General features: G+C 36.6%; 1 protein-coding gene across 1 annotated transcript in view; it reads right to left on the reverse strand.

Moving 5' to 3' along the window:
- The window catches only part of CPB1 (carboxypeptidase B1), a 34,008-nt gene that overhangs the window by 4,074 nt on the left and 14,619 nt on the right, over positions 1 to 15,315 (reverse strand). Inside the window, exons 4-9 of the mRNA XM_032409194.1 lie at positions 14,441 to 14,540; positions 14,252 to 14,353; positions 13,306 to 13,407; positions 10,530 to 10,640; positions 10,350 to 10,440; positions 9,491 to 9,693 (exon numbers count right to left, since the gene is read on the reverse strand). Coding sequence (XP_032265085.1) covers positions 9,491 to 9,693; positions 10,350 to 10,440; positions 10,530 to 10,640; positions 13,306 to 13,407; positions 14,252 to 14,353; positions 14,441 to 14,540 — 709 coding nt within the window. The remainder of the gene's footprint in view (positions 1 to 9,490; positions 9,694 to 10,349; positions 10,441 to 10,529; positions 10,641 to 13,305; positions 13,408 to 14,251; positions 14,354 to 14,440; positions 14,541 to 15,315) is intronic.

Raw genomic sequence — 15,315 nt, forward strand, 5'->3', positions numbered from 1 at the left:
TGTTAATGCTTCACTAACCAAGTGGTAAATTAGAAAATTTAAAAAATAATTATAAAATATAAGTCATGATATTGTGGTCCACTGAAAGGGTGTAATCAGTTTCTTTGAACTAATTTATTGTTCTCAGAGTTTTGGAACAGTAACTTGAAAATTTTAGGGTTTTACTTCCCTTTTTTTTTTCTCGTCTGGTAAACTAATATATGCTTTCTCTTACTGCATGGAATCTTTACTGTTGTGATCTAAATGTATAGTTCCTGTTGTTTAATCTTATTCTAACCAACCCACTAGAGCTAAGTCTTCTCTCTACCCTTTAATATAAGGCCTATTGCAGATGGAAATGAGAAAAATCAATTAACAATTGCATAGTGTGCAGAATAGATTTAAAACCATCTTGTGGAGATGTGAAACATGGTGAGGTGCTAATTTTTTTGGTAAGTAAATAGTACATTTTCTACTATTCTATAATTTGCTTAACTTGCCATTCATCTGAGGACATCTGTAGTTATTTTTCTGTAAGGCAGAACCCCCGATTCTAAAGAACTCTTGTTCCTTCCCTAGTTACCATTCAGAGGCTTTTCATCTGTTCTGGTTTCCCCACCTCCCCCTTTAAGCCTTGAATTATTACTTCTAGTTAGAAATACAATTCTAATAAGTTCTGGAGATCTAAGGTACAGCATCATGACTATGATTAGCAGTACTATACTATATACTTAAAGGTTGCTTTGAGAGTAGAGCTTTAATGTTCTCACAATAACAGAACAACAAAACAGCAATAACAACAAAATGATACTTATGTGAGGTAAAGGATGTGTTAACTAATGTGTTGAACATTTCCCTATATATATGTGCATCAAATCATCACATTGTACCCCTTAACCTCACACAGTGTTATATGTCAATTATATCTCAATAAAGCTGGGGAAAAAAAGATGATTCTGCAATATTAGTTCCAAACATGAGCAGTTACGAAGACTAGAAAAGATTTAAGACAAGAAGATCATTGAAGTTTTCTATTAAACTCCTGTGTCTGTTGACCTTCAAGTCTCTTAATGTGTTTATTGGTGTGACATAATATATGAGTTATCTGACAAAACTGAAGGGGCCTGCTTGTGATCTGTTATCTCTTTTGACTTATCAACTTACCATTTTAGTCTTAACTACCGTTAGGGCCACACAAAAATGTTCAGTTTGCCTTTCCTCAAAGTGATACCCAAGCGCTTTCTAAGACTTCCTAGGCATCTTCTGGCAGCAACTGTTCTGCCTTTGGTGCTGACCGCAATATTTAAGATTAATGTTAGTTTAAAAAGGATGTTAATATGTTGCTGTCACTGGTGCACATTGCAGGAACATTTAGTTTGTGTCAGTTTTTACTCTTCTTGTCCTCAGTTGCTCTATCCTCTTGATGTCTACCTCATCACTCATCTTCTGAGTGTCACCTCATCACCACATCTTTCAGTGCTTTCTCACCTTCTCTTGAAGTCCACTTCCTTTCTTGGCCTAAGGGTGTGAGCTAGCCCCACCCTTCTCTTTCAGTCTGCATCACTTGCTGTGCATTCTGTGTTCCTTCTGAGCTAGGTTTCCCTGAACTTCTTCCCTATACACCTGTTCCTGCCTCTCCTTACCTCCCTCACTTTGGGTATCCTTCTCCCTTTGTTGGAATCCTCTTCTCGTCTTTGTTCACTTGGAGATTTACTGTTGTTCTTCCAGATTCAGGTTTTGTGTCACCTTCTTTGTGAAGCTGCCCCTAAATCTCTCGGGGAGCATCGATGTCCCCTCCTTTGTGAAGGCTAACACCACTCTCAGAGTTCCTGTCACTCTGTTCTGTAATCCATTGTTTTTGCATCTATTTGCCTCCCAGGTGAGCTCCTTGTGGGAAGGGATTCTTGGCTATTTATTTTGTATTCTCAACAGATTGTATAGCATCTAGCACATGGTTGGTTGATTGAGTCTTATCCTAGGACTGGGGCATTATAGATGGGCCTGATTTGGGTGGGTGTGCAGGATGCTGAGCTCTGCAAAGGCTGTGACATATGTGAGTGGCGATAGGGGATGTTTGTGGGGAAGGTGGTGGTGGTTGATGGGTTGCCACATTTACACAATGACTTCTGCTGTGCATTTTACTTATTTCCATTAATTTTTTAAAAATGAAGTCTGTGGCCCCTTTCTCTCTGCCCCTCTGAGGCCAAGAGACAAAAAAATCAGAATAGACATTAATTGACCAAAATATCATATTTTAAATTCCAATGATCTTAACAAAAATCCCTGGAATCAGTGTGGGTCTTTTCTTTTGAAGAGTTCAAATACTTTCACAAATGTTACTCATTTATCTTTCCAGCACTATCTGTCCACATTTCATCGGCATAGAATTTTCTCGCAGAATGGAATGCCACGTGGGGCAGCATGCTCAGTGGGAATGTTCCAACCAAACTGGGTGACTGACCCCAGCCAGGAATGGTAAAAGAGAGATAATTCCTGCATTTGCTAAAATGTTAGAGTGGTAACTCCTTTCCCTTGTACATTTCTGTAAAAAGGGACTAAGACAGCTGACGAAAGACCCGCAGAAGCAATAGCACATCAGAAAGCATGATCCACATCTTGAAACTCCAATTACAGACACTTTCTTTACAACCTGTCATTTGAGGGACATCTTACATCCTTGCTCAACGGGTTCAAAATAAGAACTAACATTTACATAAAACCTTAGACTTTACAAAGAGCTCTTGATAAGAGCTAGATATTTTTATCCCCATTTTACGGATAAAAGAACTGAAACTCAGAGAGGATAAAAGAACTTTCCCAAGGGCATGCAGCCCCATAAGTGGCTGACTTGAGCTAGGTTCTTCTTGCTTTAAATCCTGTGCTCTTTTTCACTTCTCCTTGTGGCCTTCGAATACTTCAAAAGAAGTGTTGCTGGAGCTGGTTTTACCAATTGTAAAGAACAGAAGGAAGCTAAATATAAATCAGCCTCAGAGAAAACTTTGCTTTCAGTCAAGGCCAAACATGGCCAGCCTTTATTAATCCTTAGATATGAGTTTCCTACCATGTCTTATGCATGTTCTCTTTTGTCACCTGTTTTCTTAAAAAGAGGCCTTGGTCATAGAGCAAAAGACAGAGAGAGTCTAAAATGTCACATCTAACTCAAAGCCCAAGAGACAAAAGACCAACTGGTGTAATGTTTCCCAGGCTCTGAGCTCCAGGGGGCTGGTAAGATGAATAAGGCGAGGGTGTTCTTTCCACTGACCTGCCTTCCCAGGTAACATGTGATCAGGAAGCCCCTGTCTCATGGCTGTGCTCATGGTCCTCATTGCAAGCCAGCGTCATGGGAGGTGGGGGGCTGCCTCTTCTAATCTTCCACTGGTCCATTATTACAGTACAAGAAAACAAAAATTCCAAACTGACTATGTGGTATAAGCCAGTTCGAAGAAATTTTCTCCAGAACTTTGTTTCTAACTTGAAGTTCTGAGTTTAATTATTCCTCTGGGTGAATACATGTGATAATGGAAGCATCAAAATGATCTTTAACTGCGGTTTCCTTCCTTCTGTTCTGTGATAATGGGTAACTTACACCAAGGGACCAATGAGGAATTTAACTTTTATAATTTTGATGCGAGAGGAGAAGCCTGCAAGGCCTACAAGCAGGCACTGAGGAGAAAGCCTTTGGGATTTGAAAAAAACAAATATGTTTCTGAGAAAAACAGGAGGGTAAACAAGCATAGGCTCTGGTTGCAAAGCCTGAGATTAGAGAAAGGCAAGGAGTTAGGGAAAGGCTTGGCTTGGGAGAGCAGGGCCTGCCCATCTTGGCAGAGCCCATGGGGAGTGTGGGAATGCTTTCACAGATGTAAAGCAATTTTTTTCTTTGGCTGATCTGCATGCATATTTTTAGGCTCTTTAAAATTCAAGGAGAATGTGAAACCTGAGTCAGCTGAAGTTGCAAAGTCTAGAGCATTTTTATGTGTGCGTGTGTGTGGAGGTGGTACTTCTTCCAAATAAATATTAAAAATATTAAAAATAAATGCTATATAATGGGAATGTACTGGATCTCTTGCATGTCAGATTTGTAGAACATTGTAAACTATTTGTGAGGAGGGTGAAAGCCAGGGGCCTTTAGCCAGGAATGTGACTCTGCTCTTATCTTAGCTTAAAGCAGGGTTTCTCAACCTTGGCACTCTTGACATGTGGGCTGGAGAATTCTTTGTCGTGGGGGCTGTCCTGTGCATTGTAGAATGTTTATCAGCATCCTCTGGCCTCTACCCACTAACTAGATGCCTATAGTACTCCCACAGTTACAACAACCAAAAATGTCTCTCTAACATTGCCAAATGTCTCCTAGGTGTAGGGGAGAGGGCAAAATGAGTTTGAAAGAAATGAGGTAAAAGACATAATTAGGGTAAACATGAGGGTATTTTGGAGAAAGAATTAAAAAGGAAGACAACTCATTTCGAAGGTGCTCTGAATGCCTATCTTCTTTGCTGATGATAGTGCAAGTGTCTCTTAAACACTGCTGTTAGGTCAGTGCTGCTAAAATACCCTCTACTAGCAGGGTTGCCAGACTTCGCCAAAAATACAGCATACCTAGTTAAATGTAAATTTCAGATAAACAGTGAATACTTTTTCAGTATAAGTCTGCAATATTTGGAAAATAGTTACACTAAATATTATTTATTGTTTATCTGAAATTCACATCTAACTGGGAGTCCTATATTTGCAATCCCATTTACCAGGTTTCTGGCTCCAGGGCCTGCTATGACACAGGACTCATTGTGACATTTAAGTCTCTCGGTAATCTCATTACCTCACTTCCACTCTTTCTTCACAAGGAACACTGGAAACAGGCTATTTTTCAATCCTATTGTTGGACATTTGTTGGCTCTTTTCTCTGCCTAAAATGCACTCTTCTGTCCTCTGTTGCCCAAATCCTGCCCATCCTTCAAGGCCCAGAATAAATGAGGTTTCTTCTTTCTATAACCTTCACTGACTAGCCTCGTTACATATTACCATTTTCCTGCCCTAAATTCCTACCACTGTGCTTAGTTTGAAACTCTAAATTCTGTACTTCTCTTCTATGGTTTCTGATATCTGAGTCTTATCATTTCAAGAAGATCCTATCTTAATAGCAAAAACCATGGTTTATGCTGAGCACTTAATAGGTACTCAGTGAAATTTCTGGTAATTGTCCGATGAGCTGTGTTCTGACCAGGCCTCTGTAGGAGAATTTTAACAGGCCAAGAAGTCTCTTAAAATGTATAGTGATAAATCAACAACCAGTTTCTCTAATTAAATAAATTCTACAGTTGCCATCTGATTTTTTTTAATATTATAAGTGAAATTTAAAAATTCTGAGAAAATACCTGTCATGGCTGTTTTGTGCCTCAGGTCCTATCTACCTTAGCTGCTGGTAGCCTGCTTGACAGCGGGCCTATGGCCTTGTTATTCTTGTTATTAGGCAGGGACATGGGGACAGCTGTGATTGGGTGTGCACATGGCCCTGCAATTATCCACCTTCTAATCACAACGTTTCTTCCCTCTGATTTTTATGTTTCTCTCTAATCATGGTCTTGCTTTATGCTCACATGCTTGGGTGGAGCAGTGGATTTCTATCTTGGTGGCTCATTAACTCAAATTTTAATTAAGAGGTAGGGAGGTGCCACTGGACTGGAAGGTGTTAGGTTTTAGAAATGGATTCTTATCTTTTGGTCAAGTTTAAAAATTTTTCAGAAAGACTGTCATCTTTCTCCTGGTTAGTGAATATATGGCCATGAAAGCATAGGGCCAGAATCATGAAGACTGGCTACTACCTGAGAAGTTAGGCATCTCAGCTGACCAGAGCAAATCCTTAGCAATGTCCAGGGACAGAGGTAGTAAGGTATCTGTGGGATGAAAGACTATTTGATGAATGTTCTGCAAAACGGCTACATGGGGTACCAGCATAGAACATGGCCACACAAATATGTGTGGGTGTCTTTGGAAATTGGGGCAGTCTAGGAAATTCTTCAGGATCCAATAGGTCTGGGCCCAAGGCTGCCTGTATTACTGTGTTGGCTTAGCCAAGCCTTCATTGTTTCAGCTGGAAAATGAGAAAGGAGAACCAGAGAAATTCCAAGATTTCCAGCTGTAAAGTTCTGTGCTTCTAATGTAGAAATGTGGTGTGAGTGGAATGCATATCAGCTTCCAATTTGGTCAGTCTGGGGAATGGGTCAAGATACTTAGTTGACCAGTTATTATTCTGCATTCTTGCTTTTGGACTTAGAAATGGTATTATGATAATAATAATAATTATTATTATTAACAGTGCCACATAGGCCTTTTTTGGGGCAAGGCAGACCAAAGATTTGGACCTTCTTCCATGCTCAATAAATGTGAAGATATGGATAGGTTTGGGAACCTTTTCAATTAAGTTGCCTTAATAAGAGGAGACTTACTCTGACCATAAAGAGGTCATATAATTCAATATTTCATTATCTCTCAGAATTTTGAAAATGTAAAGTATATTCTTTTTGTGGGCCTTAAAACTTCCTGTGAAGATAGTGATAGCTTCATACTGAAGAAGTCAACACTGAGGAACTAGAAGGCGTATGAAGCCTTGGAAACTCACAGTATACTTTGTATTCTTTCTTTAAATAATATAGTATGTGTAAAAGCAGTTAGCAAACCGAAAAGCATTTTTTTTGTAAGGTATTTTTATGATCTTTCATACTTTTTACTGATCTGCTGTAGATATATTTTTTGGTAGCTTTCTTTATAATCCATGCTATTACTTCTCCTGTTCTTTAACTTCATTGGTCTTTTGCATTCTCATATCTGCCTTTCTTCCCACTAAAGGTTGTCTCATGATATGAATAATTTCAGGCAATCTACATGTAAGATCTTTCAGAAATGAAGCCACATATATTTTTATCATGACTCAGATATCAAAGATTGCTATGTATGTCCTAAATTTGGTCTGAGAATGCTAATAGAAGTACAGAATCATTTCCTTCAGTTTAGAGTCTTAGTCTCCTTGAAGCATTTTTTTTTTTTTTTGCTGCAAATATAATCTTACAAGTTTTGTAAGTGTAAAGATAAATAAGAATCATATCTATATCTATGCACTGAATTCTGGGTAAGACAAAGCCCACTTAGCATTACTTTAAGAAATTCTGAGTTATCCATAATGTGGTATGCCAAGAATGCATCTTATAAATTTTTTCCTACCTTTAGTTTTCTACAGCAGGGTCACATTTTTCTAGTTGAAAATTCATATAGAAGCATTAGATTTGGATGGAACATTTATCATGCCTAGATCAAGACTTTTACTTTTTTTTTCTTAATATTCTCATTACAAATAAAAACCATGAAAAGCCAATATTTTTCTTTATGAGAGACTCAAATTCTCTTTTGGATATATATATATATGTATATATATGCTCATTAACACTACAGTTATGAATTGTTCCAGCAAAATGTGCTTAGGAAGTAAGTGAATTGGAATTATGCAAAATAAAAAGATTGAAAGGATCTCTAGTTATTCAAAAGATTTAAGTTGCTTTGGGGTGCTGAACTAAATTCAGATTCCCAATGAATCGACTAATCAAATTAATATTCACCTTAGATTTCACTAGTGGGATTTAAATATTTCTTTTAAGATGTTAAGCAAAAGCTTAATCATAGGAAAAAATTATTGGAAATTAAAGTAACTTTTAAATCAATTAATGTGATATAAGTGCAATTAAATTTTGCAGTTTAGCCACCTATCTTATCATTCTTGGAAAGGATAAGAAGTAGCAGGTACTTCTTGAATTTATTAGTTTTGTGAATACAAAATTAAACATCCAAGATAAGATTATTTTATGGTTTGTGCTTTTGTTGAGAATAGATTATGAATATTTTATTGTGATATAATTCTCTTTATTCCACTTCTTTGTTAATTAGAATTAACTTATTCCCCAAATAGGAAAAGGTATTGAAACTTTGTGAAGCAGCTCATTTCCAGAGAACACTTTGTTTTTCTGTTAGCTTTTGTCTTTTAGAATTTGTGTTTTAAACTAGTTATATTAAGCAAACTGTATATATTATTGTTACACTTAATATGGTTTATAATCTTAGTTTTAATATTTTACTTATTAACTCATTAGTGCTTAGTTATTATGGCTTTGTCTTTTTCTTTTCTGATGTGGTACAATTTAAACACATTCACATGAATAAAGCAAACAACATAGCTCCACCTTCTCTCCTCTGGGACTGAAATCTGGGATTGAAATGAGGAGCTGACCACACCCATCTCTGGGATGGCTGGACTGTGAGCACCCACTGGGAACATTTAACAGATGGAGCATAATTGGAAAACTGAAATAGTTAAAGGTTCCAACTAATGATGTTTTCCTTTGTTTTTTTGGCTCTGGATAAGGAAAATGGGAAGCAATAGCATTTTTTTTTTTTTTTAAATGAGAAGGACCTGGCTAACTATTAGATATCAATTTTCTAAGAGGCTGAGTTATTTTTCTGTTTTGCTCTTCACAAAATATTTATAGCATTACACGTTTTATTTGGTCTCTGAAAGACTGAAAGTATAAAACAACAATTTCCAGTTGTTAAAGTTACTGGGTCTTCAAATTTATGCATTTAGGTAAGCCAAATATCTATGTCATTGTCTAAGTGGGACACCTTTTTTTTTTTTTTTGGCATAACTCAAATGCTTTAAATCTTACACTTGTTCTTTTAGATCACTGATCCCAACTTCTGGCAGCCAGATGTATCATAAGTTAGGAAAAAAAATATTGTTTGAAGGGTTCAAACCTACTGATTTAAAAAAATTATGATTGATATGTAGTATTTGTTAATTTGAATGTCATAAAACTCTTATTTTATTTAACTTTTCATGTGATTATATCATGATTCTCTAACAAGATTGGTAGTATTTTTAGTCATGGATACTTAAATTTTTTTGCATTGTATCTAGTAAGGACCCATTCATATAATTTGTTCATTGATTGCTTTATTTCTGTGTCTCACTTAATCAAATAGTGAAATAAGCAATTTTAGGATCTTATCACTTAACCCAGTATCAACCAAATGGGCCAAATTCCTAGTGACATCTGCCATGCTTCTGCCTATGTCAAATCCAGCTCAAAGCAACTTGACAAAAATGACTTTCTAATTGTGTGTGAAATGAAGCTACTTTGTTGATTATCCCAGATGCATCTGAAATCATCATGTGAGTTAGTATTGTGGTGAAGCAGGAATAAGTGTACCTATTGTCATTTTGAAGATTAGTGACTAAACCAGTTTAACATGTTGGGAACGGTTTCTTGTGTCAAAATCCTATCTCTTTTAAAAAGCTAATTTATCTAGCCAATTCCAGATTCCTTGTAAGTCTGTAGTAAGTTTTTTTTTGCTTCTACTATCAAAAATTAATAATGGAATCTTTAGAAATTGTTCTTATAATTTTTTCTCAGAAATAGGATTTAAAAATTCTCACCAGTGAAATACCATATTTACTACCATGACTACTTACCAACTCAGCATTGTTCTTTGTGAGTTTATAATCATAGGAGTAAGGGTAGAGCATCATTTGGGAGTATGAGTGGATTGTCAGATATGCTTTGATGGAAGAGAGGTTGCTGCGGATGAAATTAGCCAGAGCCTTTGTCTCTCTTTCGGATTCTGCAGCAGGTCCACAGTAAGTTTCATCACAGGGGTTTTGAGAAGCTCCCATTTCTAGAAAAACAGGTTGTTAATGGAATGGTCACCTACTGAAGTTATCACAAGGCATGTTTCAAACTTTCAAATTAGAAAGTGAAAAATAAGCTGTTTTCACAGAAGTCCTTATGATAATGTATGTATATATTATAAAGCATGCATGCATTTAGTCACAAGATTAGGGTGGTATGTTTTTAAGCTAATGGGATAAAAGTCATCAGTGTGTCCCTGTGTAGTAATATACAATGAGATCAATATAGTGTAAAAACGATTAATAAGTAGGGGACAAACTAATATCCGTGAGAAATTTCCTTATTATTGTAATCATTTTCTGAGAGTTGAATCACAAAATTAGAATTATATCACCATTTCATTTAAATAATTGTTTAATGACTGTGTCCTCTGGATTATACATTTTGAAGTAGGAGGATTATGTCTGGATCGCTCAGTCTTGTGTGTCTAGCATCTAACACAGCTGAGAGCACAATAGCACACAATACATTTTTTTGAGTGAATAAATAAACTGTTTATTGTCTGTGCTTTCAGAAAGTTAGAATTCTAAAATATAAAACTTTACATTTTTTCTTGTTTTGGACACTGTTGTGTTTTCCTGTGTTATTTTTCCTCCTGTGCTTTTCAACAGATGCTTGCAAAATGGTCAGCCAGATACTTACTGCACCAACCAGCATCAAAATTTCTATTGGGGTCTGTGCCAGTGCAGGTAGTTCCAGCCTGGGTGGAGCGGGTCTTTCTCCACATTCGGTTCTGAAAGTGGATTATGTGGTTAGGCCAAGTATAAAAGAAAGTGGGTTGGTTTTAATTTCATCAACCTCTCTCAATATTGGTTCATATACCTTGGTCCAGGTGTAGATGTAGCCATCGATATTGAGCACAGGCAAGACATAAAAGTCTAACTTGTTGAGAAGTTCTGTCATGTGGATCTCATGTCCATAGGTGCGAATAGCCTATGTATGAATTAGGAAGAGAATGTCATGGAAAAATAGAATGCGTGATGCTACTTAAATTTACATAAACTGGTTGAATATTGACTTTGGTAATGAAAGCCATGTCCCCTATTGAGGTAGACATTATTAATATTTAAAAGGCAGTTAGCAAAATATTACCCATAGTTTTGGTTAAAATAGTTGTTTTTAATTCTTCTCTGTTTCCAGGATATTCTATTATATCCATATATAACTCACATAATTATTTATTTAACTTTTTACTTTAAAGATGAACAAAGATTTAATAAAATTATAGACGTTTAAGAAACATACATATATTCACTTATTTTGCAATAGTACTGCAATAATTGTTTTCCAAAGTGAGTAGGATATGAGGGTAAGACCTATTCTTAGTAAGTAAGGTATATCTATGGATGGCTGTGCATGTTTCTAATATCATCTAGAAATTTATTTAAGTTTTGTGAAGCCGCCTATAGATGGTCTCACTAGAGAGACTGTCCAATAAGGAAGAAGAATGAGAAAGCCTCCCATTATGAAGTGAGCTCACACTGATGGATTTTGGGTGGCTCTCACCAAGGCTCCAGGCTGCATAATGTGAAAGTATCTTTCTTACTCCTCTGTATTGAGTAGGGAACCCTGTTAAGAGACTAGTTCTCCCTACTAAGTATTGTGGACATTTCTCTATGAATGAAGGACTTCATGCTCATTTATTATGTTCTCTTAGTCATAGTTCCTCAGCCCCAGGATCATATTAAACGTAAATTCAATTCTTTCCTAGGCTTTCTTGAATAGATTTTAAAATATTTAAGTCTTCTATGTATTAATAGTTTTTATATACTTTTTGTGACTCTATACATGTATATTTATTACAATAATACATGATAAAATAAGTGATTTTTAGGCTGGAGGAGCTATAGAACCATTAGACCATGGTCTAATCTTGGAGATAACCAAAGTAGTGATAAAAGTTTTTTCCTGGGGTGCCTGGGTGGCTCAGTCGTTAAACGTCTGCCTTCGGCTCAGGTCATGATCCCAGGGTCCTGGGATCGAGCCCCACATCGGGCTCCCTGCCTGGCGGGAAGCCTGCTTCTCCCTCTCCCACTCCCCCTGCTTGTGTTCCTGCTCTCACTATCTCTCTCTCTGTCAAATAAATAAATAAAATCTTAAAAAAAAGTTTTTTCCTTCTAGAGGGCAGATGGTGAGATATCCATTGAAGTTAAATGGTTATAATTGGATACATAACGTGTCTAGAAACCAAGACCATGACAAAGAGATACAGAAGTGTTTCACACAAAATACAGTATATTGTATATAATAATGTGCTTATATTTTAAAAGTACCTCAATATTTTAAACTTCTAATTTTGAAGTAATTTTAGACTTAGAGAAGAGTTGCAATTACAAGGAGTTCCTATATATTCTTCACTTAGCTTCCCCTAATGTTATCATCTTACTTAGCCATGGTACAGTGATCAAAGTGAAGGAATTAACACTGGTACAATAATATAAGTTAAACTATAGGTTTTATTTAGAGTTCACCAGTTTTTCCACTATTATCCTTTTTCTGTTCTAGGATTCAGTACACAACCCCACATTGCACTGGTTGTCATGTCTCCTTAGTCTCCTCTTATCTATGAGAGTTCCTCAGTCTTTCCTTGTCTCTTATGACTTTGACACAGTTGAAGAATACTGGTCTGGTTACTTTGCAGAAGGTCCCTCAATTTGGGTTTGTCTCAATATTTTTTTTTATGATTAGAGGAAGGTTATGAATTTTGAGGAAAAATACCATACAGACGGTGTGTCTTTTTAGTACATAATATCAGGGGGTACATGATACTGATTATGTCTTAATGCTGGTGATGTTACCGGTGATGTTAATCTTGATCACTTGGTTGGTTAAGTAGTTTCTGCTAAGTTTCTCCGCTGTAAACTTTGCCTTTGTTAAGTAATACATATTTTTTTGGGGGGGGGGATACTTTGAGACTGCAAATATTCGATTTGTCTAAACTTTTACTCAATAATATTTGCATACATACATAGGTTTTCGTGAAATGATTATTACTGTGGTGTTCTGATAATTTTCTAGTTTGTTCATTCTTTATACATCCATTAGTTGTAATTCTTCTTTAAGAAAGAGTTGTTCCTTCTCATTTTTTAATTTATTAATTGAATAATTTATCTATATCAATATGGGCTCATGGATATTTAAAAACTTCAGCTAAAGGGCTTTCACATTTATCTTATCATTAGAATTATAAGGAATGAAAAACAGTATCATTTACAGTAGGGACTGCTATGTATTTTTTTTTTCTGAAGTATACAATGATTATTTTTTAGGAGATAATGATCAAGCTAGTGGCTTATCCACAATCTTTAACTTTTAAATGATCTATCATTTATACTGCTGGTTAGCCTCTCCACCGAAGGTGGGTGATAAAGTTCAGATGAGTCAAATATAAATAAATACAATTTGGTAACTGTTTTAAAATCTTACCTCATAAAGGTCTCTTGGGGAAAGTTGAAGCTAATACCCAAAAATGGGAACTTGGGGAATTACGAGGTTTTTCTGTGTTGTTATTCTCTTTTATTATAGCTAGATTATAAGAAATTGATTTAAATAAAATACTTTCTGCTTCCCTTGGCCAAAAATGATTCTACATACTGACCTCTCTCACAAACCATTGGCAAAATGCAGGGGAAATCCATTCTCTGGCATGGAAACCACAATCCATGAAAATGGCAGGCTTATTTGGTCCAGCTTTGCCAACCTATTGCAAACAAAAGGAAAAGGGAAATTGTGATTCATCACAGTCAGGGGTTAACATTCACTACCCGTCTGGGCGTTGGATTCAACAGGTGAAACTTGACAGCAGCAAGAGATATATCCCATGATTAAATTAAAACATAATACTAGCACAGTATGTTCTTGCCTCTAGACACAATGTTTGAGATGAAGGCTTACATGGCTGTTTATTATTTTTATTAAGCTTGACAAGCTCATATTTTCAGAAGATGCTGATTACCCTGCTTAATTGTACTCACGTGGAGGTTATTTTCAGCTGCTATTATTAGGTGACATGACCAAGACAACTGGATGAGTAATTAGAAGTAATCATGATTGTTGCTAATCTTGTAAGAATTTTTCCTTCTCTCCCACTTACTCCTTGTCTTTTTATTTTCTTCATTAGAATTACACGACAAAAATGGCATTAGAGGATGACAGAAACAAATCGTTGATACGCTCTGTAATGTTGTCTGATAGACGTGAAGTTTATGAAGCTCTTTAGGAAATGGATTTGCAAACAACATCTGGGAGAGAAGAATTTCATCAAGGTAGGTGATCATTTACATTGCTTACAGGAATGTGGTTAAATTTATAGGACTTCTCTTATTTTACTGCATTTTCCTTTTGAATAAATCAAAATAATGATTCAAAAATCCACATATGATAAAAGAAGCTGGGGAATCTGTTTGATTCCCTGGGGCATATAGGCAGGGAAAGAGTTATAACAATGTTTGGGATGAGCATGTCTGTGAAACAGATGTTAATGTGTTAGAATTCATTGATTTAAAGCCCTCAGACATGGCAAGGTCATGGGTAAAAAGGATTACCTTGAGGAGGTACATAGTGCGTCCTTCAAATGTGGTTCCGATGGCACTGCGAGAGATGAGGCCTGGATTCTCACTGGTGACTTGTTGAGTCCACGCCTCTATCTACCAATGCAACCATTTGTGGATTAATGTGCCGTTCTTAGTTCAGTTCCCACAGCAATGTCTGTCTAAGTCATGTGCACATCATACCGTTTCCCAGTTGTTGTACTTCTTGTAACTGTGTCCAGTTGCACGGACCTGGCTGTCAAACTGACCTTCCAGCACAGATCTCAGGTTGCTTATCAATACCCTGTAATAAACCAAAGGAAGTGCTCCTGTGAACGTAAGAGTATTTCCCAGTGAACATACGCAAAAAACCAGAGTCACTGCTTCAGTAAATCCTGCAATACATTCTCCATGGAGTCACATGTGTCCTCTGAGTGTTCCTGATGCCCTTCAACCTGAGCTGCTCATCACAAAGAGTGAATATATCACTGGAGAGTGCAAGCAAGGCAGGCCCTTTCTCAGCCTAAACTTGACATATTTAAGTGTCCTTGGACCCTAAATTCAGAAAATGGTTTCCTCTGGTACCTGGGGCATTCTGGAACAGGGCCTTGGGCCTTGGGCTACCACACAAAAGTATGCACTTGAGCCCTATCTGTGGACTTTCTTCCTCAGGACTTTCCTGGTTTTAGCACTAAATGTCCCATGACATGTCTCATGTCCCAGGAACCAGTCAGTCCCAGGTAAACTGGGACAGTTGGTCATTTGAGGGCCTTTATCTAGGTTTTGAGAAAAATATCTTGAAAGGTGGAAATTCAGAAATATTAATAAACTAAACATTCATTAGACAAAAAATGCTGGGTTTAAAGAACTAGTTTCTGCTTGCTTGTCTTTTGGCTGGTTTAAAGTAATCAAAGAATGGTTCTGAAGCAAGGCAGTATGAAAATTGGTGACAGACCTTTGAGGCCTGCTTATTTCTATAAATGATTGTTCAGGTGAAAGTTTCTATTATAAAAGGCAGGCCAGAAGGTGTGGACACGTGTGACTTCATTTGTCTTTGCTACTGTTGAGTGGAAAGTATG

This window comes from Phoca vitulina, unplaced genomic scaffold (assembly GCF_004348235.1).
Source record: "Phoca vitulina isolate PV1807 unplaced genomic scaffold, GSC_HSeal_1.0 scaffold10, whole genome shotgun sequence".
NCBI classification, from domain to species: domain Eukaryota; kingdom Metazoa; phylum Chordata; class Mammalia; order Carnivora; family Phocidae; genus Phoca; species Phoca vitulina.